A 17,272-nucleotide genomic window follows, 5' to 3' on the forward strand; every position below is an offset into this window, starting at 1 on the left:
TGCCACACAGGAGGCTTGAAGTCTGCATTTACAATCCTAACAGCATAAATCAGAGCAACATAAATAAGCCGCTCGGATACTAAAGATAGTACAAGAGATGGAATGAGTTACCTGATAATGCTCCAAACATTACTACTGGCCTGTGTTCCAACGCCAGTCCACTTGTCCGATACAAAATATTGGTGACAGCCTTGGTTCCTAAAATAAGCCAAATCACAGGGCGAACCACTGAAGAGTCATTCAGAGTGAGATTGTAATTCAGGTCCCATTGAAGGTTGTTCCATAGTCTCCTGTGAAGCATCACCTGTATTGGGAAGGTAAATGTCTCAACAGTAATCAGCCATCATATGCTTTACTCATATTAGCAGCAGCCATGAAATTATGTTCCCCTACAAAAAAACCCATATTTTTATATGTTACCTCCACTTGTCCATTTCCTTGACTTGAGACACCATGGGCTCTTTCTGCAAGCAGCATCAGCCTTGTGGTATCATCTTCAATGTAGGCAGTCTGGACCATAGGATAATAGTTCTAAAAACACACAGTAAATCACGCAGTGATAATATTAGCCTAAATAACAGTAACGGAGAACAAAGATAAAACACAAGAGACTTTGGATTACACCTTTGTGCTATCACGCAGTGATAATATTAGCCTAGATAACAGTAACGGAGAACAAAGACAAAAAAACACAAGAGACTTTGGATTACACCTTTGTGCCTACCCGAGCCACTGTGTTATTCATGTATGCCTTGAATGGTCTTTTCTGAATCTGATATCCATTGCTGTCAGTGTAGAGTAGCTGCCTAGTGTTCAAATTTGTGCTTGTTCTTAGAACTGCTTCACGGTTTAATTCCAAAGGCCCAACGCTGTATTCTTGCTCTATCCTATGGCAAAGCAATTTCCCATCGTAGCCTTCTGGTACTGTGTACAACCTGGTATACACTGCATATATGTAATCCTGAGAAGTAACATTGCTATAGAAGTGAGAGGAAAGATATGCAGAGTTTATAAAGTGGAGCACTTGATAGGTTATATCAAGACTTGCAAGTCATTCATTATGTCATTCTACACACAGACAACTTTCTTGCCTGTTTTCTGTATTTTTCATGTATGTGTACAATTATTTCTAATTTCAATTTAACTTTTGAATGTACAGATATTCAACTGGAATAAGTGATATCCTACAATTTTCTCTAGTGTTGCAAGTGTAAAGAGGACTCTTCGTTTAATTGGAGAGGCTCTGTTTTGCTCAAAATTAACAAGAAATTTTAAAATAATTACAACTCCCTAAGCAACACATTCACACTGTACAGAATACATGTATTTTTTCAATCTGGGCAACATTAATTTTGACGTAAGAATTCCACTGTTTTCCAAAGGTCTTTCTCAACTACAATCTTTACACAACGACATGTAAAGCATAACCAGATATTAAAGAGGGTGAAGGGCTTATAGACTGATACAATCTTAGCACAGAAAAGTAGCTAGTTCATCAGGGGTCAGAGTGACCTTGTGTAGGATTAATTTCTCTTTTCTCTAATTTGCTCGTAAGAAAGATATTCACAGATATAAAAATGAACCATTATGTCCAAATTCTATCCATGTAAGAAGCTGTTAGCTGCAATTTTCATTGAATTGTACGGAACCAGGATCCCACCAGAAGCTACAATACAAAATGAACCACTGAACGATCTTCACCTCCCGCCCTGCAGCCATATGTGCTATTTAAAGGAGGTACTTCCTCACCACTGCATTTAGGAGATATTTTGTCTGAATTCTAGTTCTTTTGTTTAAATCCTAAACAGTACACAGAGCTCACTGTTTAGGAGTTACAATACAGAATCCACCTCATGCATATCTACAACGAATTAAACATCCCAGTGAAGTGAAGCTGTAATGGTGTTGTACCTGTAGAAATACTGCCGTATCTCTGTCATCAAGTTCCCAGAAACCACTTCCAATCCCACTGCTTTTGATACTGGGACAGCTGAAGCATTTGGGGCAAATAAGTAGTTATCTGAAATGGGTCCTTTCATCATGTCTCCATTCACATGGTACTCAAGGAACTCCTGGGTCAACTGGACAGTCTGGTTAGTCTCTCTGTGAATCCACAGAAGAGGAAAAGCTGTATGACTTACAAACACATTTTGTACATAACAGATGCAAAGCTGAATTGCAACAGGACCGAGGCTGGGAATGTAAGAAAAAAAATAATCTGTTTCCTCAAAGTGGATAACTGATTTTATAAGATTTAAGAAATGAGGACAGCAGAGAATTAAAGTGCTTCCCATTAAGACATCTGTCAGCGTGTAAATAAATGGCATTTCTATGTCATTTTACACTTTCGTAAAACTGAAACATTTTAAGACAGAAACAACATCTACATTAGCTCATTGTTTTGATGTGAGAGTTGCTACAGGATCAAAACCTACCCATTGCACAAAAATGAGGTCTATTGCACTATATTAATGAATAATCAGGTTCATCTAACTGACTTTGTAGCTAGGTAAATCAGCATGATGCAAGTTTCCATATTTAACACTGGTAACGAATATAACAGCAACAGTACAGCAGGGGCTGAGGGGAATCTCTGCTCTGGTGCCTGGAGCACCTCCTGCCCTCCTGCTGCACTGGCCTGGGGGTCTGTGGGGCTGTTTTCTCTCACATCCTCTCGCTTAGAATCATAGAATCATAGAATGTTTTGGGTTGGAAGGGACCCCTAGAGGTCATCTAGTCCAACCCCCCTGCAGTGAGCAGGGACATCATTAACTAGATCAGTTGCTCAGAGCCCCATCCAACCTGGTCTTGAAAGTTTCCAGGGATGTTGAATAATTCCGGTTGGACTAGATGACCGGGGTTGGACTAGATGACCCCCAGGGGTCCCTTCCAACCCAAAACATTCTATGATTCCTATAGGCCCCCTTTAAGTACTGAAAGGCCGCACTAAGGTCTACCTGCAGCCTTCTCTTTCCAGGCTGAACATCTCCAACTCTCTCAGCCTGTCCTCATAAGAGAGGTGCTCCAGCCCTCTCTCTCTGGTTACTGTTCTGCAGCAGGTTTGGTGGGGTTTTTTTGTTTTTTTTTTTCTTAACTATGTTATCCCAGAGGCGCTACCACCATCACTGATGGGGTCAGCCTTGGCCAGTGGCTGGTCCACCTTGGAGTCAGCTGGCATTGGCTCTATCGGACGCAGGGAAAGCTTCTGGCAGCTCCGCACAGAAGCCACCCTTGTAGTCCCCCCCACTACCAAAACCTTGCTGTGCAAACCCAATACACAGCTAAACTTTATAAGGCTTCACAGTTAAGATCCCAGGTGTTTTTAACCTTTCCTCCCATTCTGACCCGATGCCTCGCTCTTTCCCATTACCCTAAACCAAACCTCCTGAAACTCAAACATTCTGGGTTTGCCTGAAGGCTCATGAAGAGAGTGATTATCCCATTTATCCTACATGCTGAATTCCAGCTCTTGCTGCCTGCCAGAACAGGATGGAGAAAAATGGAATTTGAATTTAGATTTTTGTTCTTCCTCATTATATTCCTTATTATATTCCTCATGGAATCTGGAAACAGTTAGGATCCAGAAGCACTTAAAGTGCTAAAGTAATTCAGATGGCAGGGCTTTGGAGAGCTAAGTGGCAGTAAAGTAAAGCAAGAGAAAGTACTTACTCCAGGGCTCTTAGTTAAGCCCATCTATAATTTTAAAGCTGATTTTAACTATCCTGGACAAGAAGTTCTTGCTCTAGGAAGCAGAATTATGAACAAAACCACAAAGGTGAAAGAGGTCTAGTAGTCAGTAGGCCAATGTCAAAGGGGTCAAATCTTCCATCAGTACCTAGCCGACAACCTGAACCCTGAGCAGGCAAAAAGTAGCGCAGCATCACCAAAGCTGAAAGAATTGGGCCAATTTGCATTAGCCAAGAAAGATATCTCAAACCCCAAGTCTCACCTCGATCTTGACTGTTCTTCCATTTTATGTGCCTGATTAAATGGGATTTCCTTAACTAAATGTTTCCTTTCAAAACATTTTGTAGTTTTCTACCATAGAGTGATACAGGACTTGCAAAACAGTATTGATTAGTAAGAGAAAGCTCTTGCTTGATCACTTGTGTAGCCACAGTGTATGTGCTTACTTATTTTTAATACAAACACACATTCATAACCCTCTTTAGTTCTAAAGTACAGTGAGATTCTGCTGATCTACTAGTTGATACTGTGGTATGTCACCTTAGACTGACTGCACGGTTAAATAAGGCAACAACATTACAGATATAGCATGTAATCACACCTATGCTAATGTTGATGTTTCCTGTAGAAGAAGGACATGTGAACTGGAGATAAAGAACAGTAAAGAATGTAAAGAACATTTTGTCAGTTAAGTCTCAGAATTCAGGCATATGATACAGTCCTTGGACTTGTTTTCACACGGGGTTTTACAGAATCTGAAACATTATTAAAAACAAGCAGGCAATCTCACCTCTCTGTAATGCTGTGCATTAGATTTGTGTTTTGGTCAAACAAGACTTGGTAGCAGTTGTTAACCACAGGAAGCAACTGCTGACTTTGTTGATCTGCGTGAGTTATGTCTTTTCGTTTGTACTTGACTGATCTTCCAATAAATGCAGACTGCTTACCATTCAAGGGTTTAATATTGTATTTTCTGTAGCTCAGACCACTTATTGTGACTAGAATATACAGATCATACGTAGAAGGTGACTCCGACGAGCTTTGAACCTGTACATTAACATACACAACAATGCTCCGTTACTGGAAAGTAATCAGCAAGACAACTACCTTCATGTGTTGTAAGCCCTAAATTAGAAAAAATTAACTACTACTTTAAAAATAATTTTCTAAAAATGCCATTCTTAGAATTCTCAATTATAATGTAGATCCGTGCTGCTTTTAATTGGGAATTTGGTGAACTTGGATTAAGCTTAGCCTTTCTAGTGACTGAACAAATTACAAATTGAGATCTTATTTTAATGTAAACAAGGAATCATAGATCTTGATTTAAGATCACATTGCATAATGTCTATATGAGCAGAAATAATCACAAATTAAACTAATCAGTCAAATGACAGAAAAGGGACATGACTACTGCAAGTATGAGAAAGCTCGTGGCAAGAGGAGGGAGCACCCAGACATGCCCTCACCTTAAGCAAGGCACACTGACTGGGAGGTAGAAGCATGTGGCATACTTTTGAACAGTAAACAAAATACTTAAAATACGTTAAACAAACAGTTTTTATTCATCTTTCAATTACATGTATCCTGCCCATTATAATATAATAATATAGTATATAATTTTCTACTACTTTTGGTTTGGGGCAAGGAAATGGGACTAGAGAAACATTGTAGAGATTACATGGACAATGAGGTTAGCTATGACTAACCAGAAATTAAAGCTAGTATTCTGTACCTTCACTCTGTGGATTGGCCTATGTCCAGTTACTCACACCGCAGACCTCCCAACCTCAGTGGTACCAACAGGGCCTACTCCCATTCCCTCCCTTCACTGTACAACTCACACATGTGGTGCAGAAGGCAGAGCAATTGCCAAGCCTTAGTTCCTCTCAGCCACATACTCACATCAGGGTTCTGAGCTGAAGATTTCTTTCTCTCAAAAGGAAGGAGTGAGTGATATGAATGCACTTTTGAACAGTACATACTGGAAGAAAAAGACCCCAAAGCACCTTCTCATACTGGCAAAGAGATTTCATTTATCCAACCAAACAGGCTTTACTGGAAACTGTATTTTTCATAGAAAGAAAAGCAAGATAAGAAGTGCCAGGTCGCACAGCAGGCATGCGAAGGACAAACCAAACACATTAGAAGAGCAGAAAGTCCTTTTGGACATTAAAAAAAAAAATTCTAGTTGAGAGAACAGGAAAAAACCCCCCAAACAACCAAAACACTTGAAGGAGGACTAGGAAAATCCCAGTTTGAGCTAACACTGGTTTCCACTGTAATGCTGTATGTTACCACACTTTGGCAGGAGGTAGAATCAAGCCAGTGAAAACTGACAAGGGAAAGAAAAGCAACAGAAAGAAACAAAGTTGAATTACCTGTGCTGGTACAGAATGTCCCAGTTCATCATACACACTCACTGCCAAGTGGCTGACAGAAACCATGACAAAGGTAGTGATGTTCCATGCCAGTGGATTATAGACAACAACATATTGGTCAACATCTGTAGCACCTTTGTGCACACAAAAAAACCTATCAGCCACTAAAACTATGTAATTTTAACATGTGACAGTAAAAAGTATTTGAGAGATTCATCTAGGTACAACCACTTTACAAAATTTTAACATAAAACCCCACAGTAAAACTTCATGATTGAAAAAAGGAAAATATGTTATAGTACTTCATAAAAACCTCTTCTGCTTTATTCTTTTATTCTTTACCCAATGAGAAGAGACTGTGTATTCAGAACATGACAGCCGAGTTGAATGTAAATGCATTTAGTGAAAATAACCAGCTTACCACAACTCACTGTCATGCAGTATTATATCAGAGTTATATAGAAGATCAAATGAGAAGCCTAATCTAAAAACAACCCTGTAAAAAACCAGATCAGTCTGTTGCGCAGCCCACGGCGCTACTTACATTTGACAGTTTAAAAAGTTTCCAAAGTAAAGACAAAAGGGAATGTACAGTCTTTATAACAGACTCCTTAAAAATTCCTTTACATTTTTTACACAAGCTGGCAGCACACTATAGCAAGAACATTTCTTAACTATGACTGTGCTTCTTATCACGTGATCTTATGCTGCACAGTAAGGTTAATTTAGTAATTACCCAGATCAGCACCCTTCCTCCCCTCCGTTACATAGTTGAGGTCTGAATCTGGGAGCCAGGTCTAATATATGGACTGCAGCAGGGCTCTGCCTAACATCAGTTTAGAGGTCCTGGTTTCAGATGCTTGAGATCTGAGAGCTCATAAATTCATCTGAGTTTGCCTCAGGTCTAACAGGTCTCATAAGGCAAACAGGATTTTCCAGCTGTGGCTCACAGAACTTTGGTGGTACGTAATATGTTGATTGCTTCGAGTAAAACATGATAGCTTTCATAAGTTAGCCTGAAAATTGGAAAAGCTGCATTAAAAAGTACCTGGTATTCCTGAGTCTTTACTGTAAATAGAAGAATAGACCTCTATGTTCTTCTTCACATTGTTCATGTCAAAGATTATGGAAGCCATTAGCTTTTTTACGTTGAACATTCCATACATCAAGTTATTCATGTACATGTCTTTCACCTTGGGAGACTCTGTGCCTGTTATACCATCGTGGTGCTGGACCTTATATTTAAGAGTAGTTTGAAACGTTAAAACGCAACAGAATGACAACTTCAGGTTTGCATTTGTATTAACATGGTCCACTAACCTTCAGACATGTAACTTAAAATAATAAGATATTACATCTATATTCACAGATTCATATTTTGCCCATTCCAAATTGCTATATATAGAACAAGACGGTCAAAGAAAAGATGCACACAGATTTCCCTCTATACATAATCCTCTTAATATTTAGAAATGTAACTGAAGTTACATACTTAGAGGGAAAAAAAAATACATGTTAACTAAAACAAGAATGAAGCAAAAATACCATAACAATACAGATTTTTCATTTCCTACTAAGATCTGGTCAATAACTTATTGACAAAATATTTATTACCAGCAAAAGCGCTGAGGCCTGTAAATGGCTAATGGTACGAGGCTGACCACTTAGCTGCTGAACTTTGAAGAAATAAATCTGTCCCTCCTCTTCTAACTTACAGAAGTAAAGATTATTAGTAGTTTTCAGTTCAGTTTTTATTTTTTTTTTTAAATTTAAATAATAAAACTAACATTAAGAAAAGGAATTTCATGTGCAAAGTTTGAAACCAAATACTCTTTCACCACCTGAAGAACACATTTGCCAGTAACTATGTCTTGAATGCATGGCTAAGGGGCTGAAGTTATGTTTCAAGACAGTTTTTTGAAAAATTGCTTTATTTTTACTTATGACTTGCTAAACGGGAAAGTTATTTCTGAAAACATACAAGCAACCTCGAGACACTCCAGCTGAAACGCTTAAGCATTAAGTTTTGCCTTTGGGCAATAAACATTTTCATTCAAATTAAAAAAATAAATCAGTTTTTACCTCTGAAACTGCCCATCTCAGGCTCTGAAGTTGCTTTAAGGCTCCACATTTGCAAATAGAACTTGCTGGGTGTTTCCGGACATACTGTGTGAAAAAGGACTCTCCAGCATAAAGCAGTGAACTTGCTCTCCTTGCGATTCCTTTTAACGTGCTCCGAGAAGTATAAAACCCAGTCCATGCTTGAAATGGTTCTGTTAGGAGTTAAACAGATGCAATACATGTCAAAATACCATTTCAGTGATCCCTTATTTGTTATTTAATAGACTACTACTGTACAGCTTCTTACATGAAACCTACTGTGGGCTTACACATCTGCCATCAAATGGAATAGTCATAAGCCCTACAAAGAAGCACAGCCACAAGTGTGCACATTGGAAAACTACAACCTTTCCTACAGGCCTAGCAACATGAGTGTTGATACGAAGCTGTTAGCTGTTATTGACCAAGTTAACATGTGTTTGCAGAATTTATTCTTTGTGGATCTGCACAAAACAACTTTAGAACTTCGACTAAAGGATATTTTATTACTCATTAATAAGGAAAGTAGATTATAATCCTTGGTTACTACTTGATACAAGCCCTCTATACCCCCCCCCCCTTTTAGTCAAAGGGATTTATCTTAAATTTCCTCAAAATGGAGTAGAAACAGTGACGTGTAACATGACTCTGAACTACTCCAGCACTTCAAACTACATCAAAAGATGCCCTCAAGTGGTCAGTGGAAAGTATTTCCACCGCTAATTTTTGCTAATATGTTCCACTATCGCATAGAGTAAACTAGGAAAACAAATATTTGGTTTTAAAACCTCCAAACCTCTGATTAGTGGGGGGTTTTGTTTGTTTTCAGGGGATTCTTTTTTTAGATATACCACTGATAAGTTGCAGAAAGTGCTTTATAAAGTGCATATATGCAACTGTAACAATCTGCTACCAGCCTAAGATCAAAGGCAACAATTAGAAAATGGGATCTTCTGCTCAGAGCCTCCAGTACAAATTCTTTTCGGCCTGAAAAATGCTAGAAGTTCACGCAGAGTGAATTCCATTTCAGTTTTCAAGGTTACAAGCAGAAGAGTCACATATGCATACTAGCACGGTACAATGAACATAAAGTAGGGACTTAAAACTTGAGTTTCCAAGGCATATGTCAGAAGTGACACTGAGCCCAACAAGTGACTCATAATAAAATGGCATAGAAAGAATGAGAGAGGATTAATCATCAAGAAGCAAAACAGTATGTGGGAGAAAGTTCACTCAAACCTATACCGCAATTGCAAGGCACATTAAGTCCTTTGGGGAAAAAAATTGCATCTATGTGTGGGCACCCACCTGGAGCACTGAAGGTGCTGCTATCATGCAAGCTAATGGCAATTGACTACTGCCTGTAAATTAACCAAAAGGTACAGGTAAGGGTCCAGATGTAAAAGGATATTAGCACTTAAAACTGGCAGTGCATTTATCAGCAAGTTGTTAGCTATGGCATGATCCCTAGAGGGAGATGAGTGAGTAAGGGATCAGTCCATACAATGATTCACAGGAAGCAATAGTTATTTTTATTCATTTACAAGTTAACAGACACATTACAGAATACTGGATGTATAACCTAAATTTGGGTTGTAATAGGCTCAGATATACATCCACAGTGCCAAAAAATGTGATGATGTAGTGGTAGCTACAATTATATAGAAAGGTATTTTAATGACAATCCAGGCAACGAAACAAATTTATTAATTTAGAAACTGAGAAGTTAGCTATGTATTCTCTCCTCATACTTCAGTATGAGGCCTAAAAGGGTAAACCTACTGGGGAAAAGGATTAAAGGGATATTGGGTATGGCATGCCTTCTTTCATATCTTCCCAGTGCTTTTCAGGTCTGCTTGAAAAGCTAACACAGTGCAGCAAGTAAGAAGCAAGCAAACAATTGCAACGGATTTGTGTCACATGAGGTTTCAGACATACATGCAGAATTTTTACTTTCTGAGACTTCAGTTATAAAACAACTTTATTTTCCCCAGAACTTAAAACTGTTCTCTCTAATGAAGATGACGACACAAGACTTTCTCCTGGAGCTGCAAGAGACTTTAGGGGTTTATCTACATTGCTGTTTTGTTTGGACCAGAAACATGCTTTTGAAGTGAATCTACCAGTCGTCCTTACCCAGTATGCTTTGCTTTATATAAAAGATTGGGTTTGGAGCTCACAAACTGGATTCCTGACAGTATATAACAAGCATTAATGGGCATTCGGTCCATATCGTCAGATTATATCCAGTTTTCCTGGAATTATGTAGAGTGTGGACATCAAACCCTCAGCACCAACTGTTTCATTTTTACTACTGACAAAGAAGTACCTCAAGAGCTTTCAGATTGCTTTGGTCCCTTTGCTACCTGCCCCATTTCTCCTCACTCTCCATAGGTTACTCCTTGTCACTTTTCCCATCTCTGCTCTAATCTATGCATAATCCAGTTCTTTTAAACAGGAACAATGAGACATGGCTCTATTTGGCCATGTACCCAGGTATTTAGGTATCTTTCACTTTATCAGTTCAGATCCTGGAGCACTGTGTGCAGGGAAGAGGAGGAGAGGCATAACATACACATCTAATACTGCAGAATACCTAGGAGACTACAGGTTATTTGTGCAGGCTAACGTGTGGGAGGCAGAGAAAAGAATGAATTCCAAGTTAAATGGCCAAACATGAAACAAATAGTGAAAATCTGTATTTGAAGCAGAATGAGTCTAAGACCTTGGCTTTAGAGAGTTCCGACAGGACGCCTTCAATGTCATGACAGATGACTTGTATTAGTTGTGCTGGTACACATCTGTGAAGCACCTTTGCTATCACTTCTGTCTGCTAACCAGTTCTCAGTGTGTTACATACTTCGCAGTCTTTTTTTCCTTCATCCATCCACTGAAATATCTTACTGAATTTCAGCCAGGTGGCCTAGGCCTACAGGTTTTTCTCATTGCTGACTGTTCTCTCTAACAGAACCTGATTAGTGCAGTATCTGTACATTTCTTCAGGTCATTACAAAAATTTGGATGACATTACACACTCATGAAGATACCTTGTGCTTGGCTTTCCTTTCCACTCTCTATTGTTATGCAAAGACAGCAAAACAAAAACCTCAGGTTAGGTTTCTTGCCAAGTTTGCCTATTTCTGTACTCTTTCTTTCAGGGTCTCTTCCTCCACCCATTGCTTTCAACGGTCCCAAAGAAATATTCCAACCACTGCACCACCATCTTCCTTATACCACTAAGTTGGGATTAACTTGTCTATTTAATGACACCTGGCAGTATAAATAAATGTTGTAAGGAGACGGTGTTTTTCCTCTTACTTTATTTCTCATTTTCTCAATTTCCCTTTATTAAAATTTTAAATATGTACATTTGAGGCAGACATTATGCAGTTGTGAACTTAATTACCTGTTGAATATGGAAGAAAGTCTTGAGAGTCCCGGATTTCCCATGTAAGATTTCTGCTATAAACTGCTTGGAAGTAATCACCAACAGTGGCATACTGGACAGTCACTCCAAATTCATCAGAATGCTTATTAATATAGTCCAACAACAGGTCCATGTTGGAGTACTGAACAGATGCATTAAAGAACTGTTTGTCACAGCCCTGTAACACAGAAAAGAGAATAGCCAAATGACTTTGGGTCACGTAATTTAGAAGTTTTTTAACACTAGTCTATGTTAAAGTGGTATTTCTTTTGGTCTTGACTGCTCATATAAAAGTTATTTGTTACAAAAATGTCAAGAATGGGTAGGGTTACTTGCACAGATCACCTGATAACCAACCAGCATTACAGATAGGGAGAAGTGTGTTGACATACCATATTGTGCAAGAGCATGAAATTTCATGGTAGCAATCGGAAAATGCATGCATACATGCCCTGAAAGATGACCTTTGTTTCTTTTCACACTGCATTTCTACCATTTAGCAGAAAATAAGGAAGCTCTTATTTTCTGCTCTTCAGAACGCTTACAGCTTTAGGAATTGCTGAGGACATTATGTGAAACAAAACAATCTGGACAGAGATCCCTGTAGTACAAATGTTACACAGTGTGTTGTTGATCCCCCATCATGACAGTAGACGATAGTATTTCTGAAACCCATCCAAATAGTTAAGAGGGGTGTTGTCCATATAACTCATCACAAAAGTGCCAACAGTCTGGACATGAGGTCTGACCTTACATGGGAACATGTGTATTTCCTGACTTTTTAACTGAAAGGAAAAAAATAAAATAAAATCCAAGTACTCCAAACTATTTATCGTCACAAAAAAATAGGTAAGCTTAACTGTAGAGGTATCCATACATCTATTTCTCTCTACTTCTTTTCACAGAACTATGAATGACTAACAAACTTTCATTACTTTGTTTAAAACTTATTATCACAAGCACATAAATCAGGAAGTCAAGAGATAGAAATTTTCTTACATTGCTGCAAAACTGCAGGTTTGGATCTAGACATTTGGAATTTATTCATACTATTCAAAACTCCCTCCTCCCCATTTCAGCATAACTTTCACTACAGCACTACTACAGAATATTATATCCCAATTCTCTCCTCACCCTCTAAAAAAAAATCTCAATATAAGCAACAGGATCACAGACACAGGATAAAAACAAATCAGTGACTCAAAGCTGCATCAGTCAGAAAATGTTTGTTCTCTTTGCAACAACAGACATTGTGGTGAAATAGCCACCTTAAGAACACACATCACCCTTTCATATTGTAATGCTGAGACCTACAGCACCCATCAAAATTCAAAACCAGACTGTACATTCAGTTTAGGCAAAGTTATTCTTTTCTAAGAACTTAAAAATAGTGAGAGCATATCAGTGCTATGCGTACATGTAGGACATAATTAACACAGCATACTGCCCGAGAAAGTGTTTGAATGACCAAACTGGGATATGCTTATATTTCTATCTAAAATACAAAGACTGTATAAGAAAATGATTACACATCCGTTAGATAAGACATTGTCTACCTAATGTGTAATTTATTTTCTTGTAATGCTATCATTTTTGTTAACATAGTTACATTGTGCTAAGCAGTTATGTAAATAGATCATTTAAATAGACAAAACAAGGAGAGAGAAAAGGAAGCAATACTGCAATATATAGTTTTGCAAGAGGTTATCCTTACAATATTGTCACACTCCTTTCTACTTTAAGAAGACTTGGTAGGCAGCTGACAAACTGTACAAGCAAGTTCTAGTTTTTAAAAATCATTAATAATCAGACATTTGAGCCCCACTTACTAGAAAAACACTTTACCATCATATAATGCTGATCATGCACTTACCCATGGCCACAAAACATCACTTGTTCGGAACCAGGCTGCTCTCTCCTTAATGTTTGCCACCATGGTTTGTGCATACAGATGGATGTTAGTATCTGTAACAGGGACACTCATGTTTGGATAAACACCATCTTTTGGTGGATCTGGGAAAGCTGCAATTCCATTCCAATAAAATCCTGATCTAAATAGGAGAAAGCAATAGCCTGTAAACAGGATTTATTCGACTGGACAAAACGCATCAAAAGGTGCTGGGATAAAAGGCAGACATACAGGGAATAAGAAGCAAAAAAAAAAAAAATCAGTTTATATTCATTGCTAGTGTTTAGGTTTTAGTGTTTATTTGGGGGTGGAGGTAGGGAGAAGGTTGTCCAGTTTTCTTTTCGCACTGTGCAACTTTCCAAGTCCCTGCTGCTTGCTGGCACAGAACAAAGAAACCATAGGACAAAACAGCAAGCTTTATAACAATGAGGATATTCCCTCAAGTAGACTTCATTTACAAAGAGAATTTTACTAGATAAGCCAGTGAGCAAAATACAGTTTTCAAAAGCTCTCGGATTTTTTCACAAGGTAAATGGAAAATTTTAGTGGCTTTAGTTTATACACAGGTAATATACACAATTTCAGCCCAATACAATGCTGAAAATCTCCCACAGAAAATCAATTAGCCATAGCCAAGTGCATACTGAGCTTCCTGGAGCTTTTAAATCTTAACTTCACAGGCACAGAAACAAAAACCCTCTCCTGCTTTGGACATTTTCTGTTTATAGCAACTGATTTGCTTCACATTTTTATTGGTTTTTTTTTTTTTTTTTTTTTTTTTTAATAAGGACTGACCTGATATATGTATATATCTGTAGATGAAAGCTGTACCTGTGTTCCAAGCCTCCTGGTGCAAGAAAACAATATTTTTGAAGTCTTACAACATTTTGGACTATTTTTAGTGCCTGTCAGTAGTAAGCATCACTTTTTGACTCAGATCTACAGAGTCTAGACATCTCCTCAACCTACTGCAGGTCAGAAGCAAGCAGTAGAATACTGTTGAAAGAAAACAGTCAAAGAAAATGCTTAAACTCCAACAATATAAACTCTCAGAAGTGATCAATATTTCTGGCTCTTTGGGAAATCTTCAGACCTGTTTGAAAAAGGTATTTGTGATGGGGTACAGTAGCTGTACTGATCCATAACATGGGTGAAGATCTCCTGTCTTTCAGATAAGGAAGGAGAGCCTTGCCATACAAACTGAAGCTTCTGGAAAACAAAAAAGGTAAGAAACCATTACCCTTGATGGTAAGTACAGAAATACAATCAACAACTTAAGACTTCAGAGTGCCCATCTTCCCTTCCACCACTTGTAATACTTTAAGTGCTTTTACTTAAGACCAGCCAACGGTACCCCAAGCAAGGTCACATACTATATACAGGAGGCTATAGAGTTGCCTCTTATTCATGGAGAAGGAGAGGATGCAACACATTGCCAGCATACTGCTAAAATCCAGATGTAAGTCTAGCTTATCACAGGCATTACACCTCACTTGTTTCAGTAGAAGGTGAACACATCTAAGCTAGGAAAGATCCAGATGTAGTCTGGATTGCACTGTAGCCAGTGGGAATCAATATTTAAATCAACTGAAACAGAATTTTTAGTTTTGGAAGCCTCCAGAGTGCGTGAGCCAGAAAAAAAAAACAATTAGATGGGAAAAAAGTGTCAAAAGCTCATAAAAAAATTTAGCAGAAAGGAAGTATCACAATTCACTGCAAATATAAGGCAGTAGGTTCTGGCTTCACCAAATTCAACAGGAATTCTGTTGTTTGCTTCAGAGACGCTTGAGTTTCACCCAAGATTCATAAAAAAAGCCTAATGCCTAGCTCATGCTAGTGGAAGCCCCTTATTTTCACATAATTTAGCATGTAAAATTGATGACAGATCAGGGTCCAACATTGTTATATGAAAAGAAAAACATTTACTGTGTATGGGACGCTGTGCGAGAGAGAGCAGAACATGGAACAAAAATTCAATTCAGCAAAAAAATTATTAGCTGTCACCCTAGCTGACCTAGTATTATCACTTTTACAGGGACAAATAAATGTTCCAAGCATGACAACCACTGTGCCCAAACATACACACTACACTTTAAAACAGTCTATAAAAAAACAACCTAAGATTTTCAAGAGAAGCTGTAATCCATTCTAGATGCCTCCAGTTCCAACACTCCTAATTCAATGTCCACACACACCTTGCCCAACTGCCCGCATTCTGTTTCTTCTTCAGGCTACACTATATTTTATTCTTGACCAGAAATCATGAAGACATTACTGCTCATATTACATGGATTCAATATATTACCACATGCAATCAGCATGTCACTTTTAGAGAAGAAATACCTACATTTTCCTGTACAGATCAGAGGGATACTTATCTTAATGTCATGGTTTAGATTACTATAAGTAGAGGTTGGCAATGGGTTCTATTCCTAAGAGTATTTTTACCTTGTTTTTCTGCATGTCATCCTTCAGATCATAGTCAATTCGAGAAATAAGATGAGCATTAAAACCAGCCAGAGCAAAAAGAGTTGGTGTTGTAGCTGAAGCTCCAAAAGGATCAACATGCCAAGAAAACTGAGGCCTGATCCCGAAAGTTTCATACAAAAATCCATGGCCTTCTGCAAAGCAAAATTCATTTATGTTAGAAACACTTTTACAAGTTCATTTTATAAATTTAATAGGTCTATAGTATTAAAGAGAAGCACTTAAAGGATGGCTCTCTGTTGCTGTTTTCCAAAGCATTTAAAGTTTCAGGAATTTAATGATTCATAGCAGAAAGTTTCACTCTGACAATATTTATTTTGCTATGCCAAGTATAACTTATTAACATTATAAAAGATGAATAACAAAAAGGAATTATGATTAGAGACAGGCCTGGGAAAAACTACTTAGATACAGATTAGGTTAAGGCTAATAGCCAGGTTGGAGTATGCATGAAAACGACAAGCTGGGTTTTAGTTTGTGTTTGCTCAAATCACACCACTCATTCTCAGAAAATTTCAGTCTCAATCAATGACAATGGGACAAGGAAGCCATCCAGTAAACAAAACTAATATGAATAGGATCCTCGACTGTAAAAGAAGAAAAAAGCAAAGGTTAATAGAAATCTTGACACAAGATGTTATTTATAACCAATATTATTAATTTTGCATTGAAATGTGTTTCAGACAAAGAAACCCCCAAATCAGAAAGACAAGACTCAGACAAACTATTTAAATGGAAGTAAAAAACAGCAAGCGGTAAATTTTATTCAGAACTCCAGTATATTGCACTAGGATCCTCATCATCAAAAAAAACCCCCAAAAGACCAAAGAACCCATTGCAGATGTTAATTTCATCGCTCTGGAATTGTGCTCAGAACTATTTGAAAATACAGTCGTATCTTCCCCATTTTGGACTAACTCCATTCCAAATTTTTATATGATGTTTGAATAACTGAGGTTATAAGGCATTCTCTTTTCACTTCATCTTTTCCATGGTTAATGTCATCTCTAGTTAAAATATTCACAATGTGTTTATTTTAACTCTTCTGACTGAAGCACACTTTAGGCAGAGTTTGTTAGGCTCTTCCCAAAACACAGCTGGCTGGACACACAGAAGACAAAGTATAGACCCCAGATGTCTGCACTGGCTTTGCCTTCTCAAGATTAACTCCACACACAATGCGAGGATACGGTTTTTTGTTTGTATGTACTGATACTTAAACTGAGCAGAGTGCTTTCAGGAAAAATAAATGGGAATTTTAAAATATATTAATACTTTTGT

General features: G+C 38.0%; 1 protein-coding gene across 4 annotated transcripts in view; it reads right to left on the reverse strand.

The window, feature by feature from the left end:
• MAN2B2 (mannosidase alpha class 2B member 2) overlaps positions 1-17,272 on the reverse strand; it is a 28,813-nt gene that overhangs the window by 6,425 nt on the left and 5,116 nt on the right. For all 4 annotated transcript variants that reach the window (XM_035891119.1, XM_035891120.1, XM_035891118.1 and 1 more), the window contains exons 3-14: positions 15,953-16,125; positions 14,598-14,713; positions 13,469-13,646; positions 11,575-11,773; positions 8,151-8,341; positions 7,117-7,303; positions 6,069-6,202; positions 4,478-4,734; positions 1,912-2,103; positions 725-977; positions 421-531; positions 112-304 (exon numbers count right to left, since the gene is read on the reverse strand). In XM_035891119.1, the coding sequence (XP_035747012.1) occupies positions 112-304; positions 421-531; positions 725-977; positions 1,912-2,103; positions 4,478-4,734; positions 6,069-6,202; positions 7,117-7,303; positions 8,151-8,341; positions 11,575-11,773; positions 13,469-13,646; positions 14,598-14,713; positions 15,953-16,125 (2,184 nt within the window). The remainder of the gene's footprint in view (positions 1-111; positions 305-420; positions 532-724; positions 978-1,911; positions 2,104-4,477; positions 4,735-6,068; positions 6,203-7,116; positions 7,304-8,150; positions 8,342-11,574; positions 11,774-13,468; positions 13,647-14,597; positions 14,714-15,952; positions 16,126-17,272) is intronic.

Source organism: Egretta garzetta, unplaced genomic scaffold (assembly GCF_000687185.1).
Source record: "Egretta garzetta isolate BGI_Z169 unplaced genomic scaffold, ASM68718v1 scaffold193, whole genome shotgun sequence".
Lineage (NCBI taxonomy): Eukaryota > Metazoa > Chordata > Aves > Pelecaniformes > Ardeidae > Egretta > Egretta garzetta.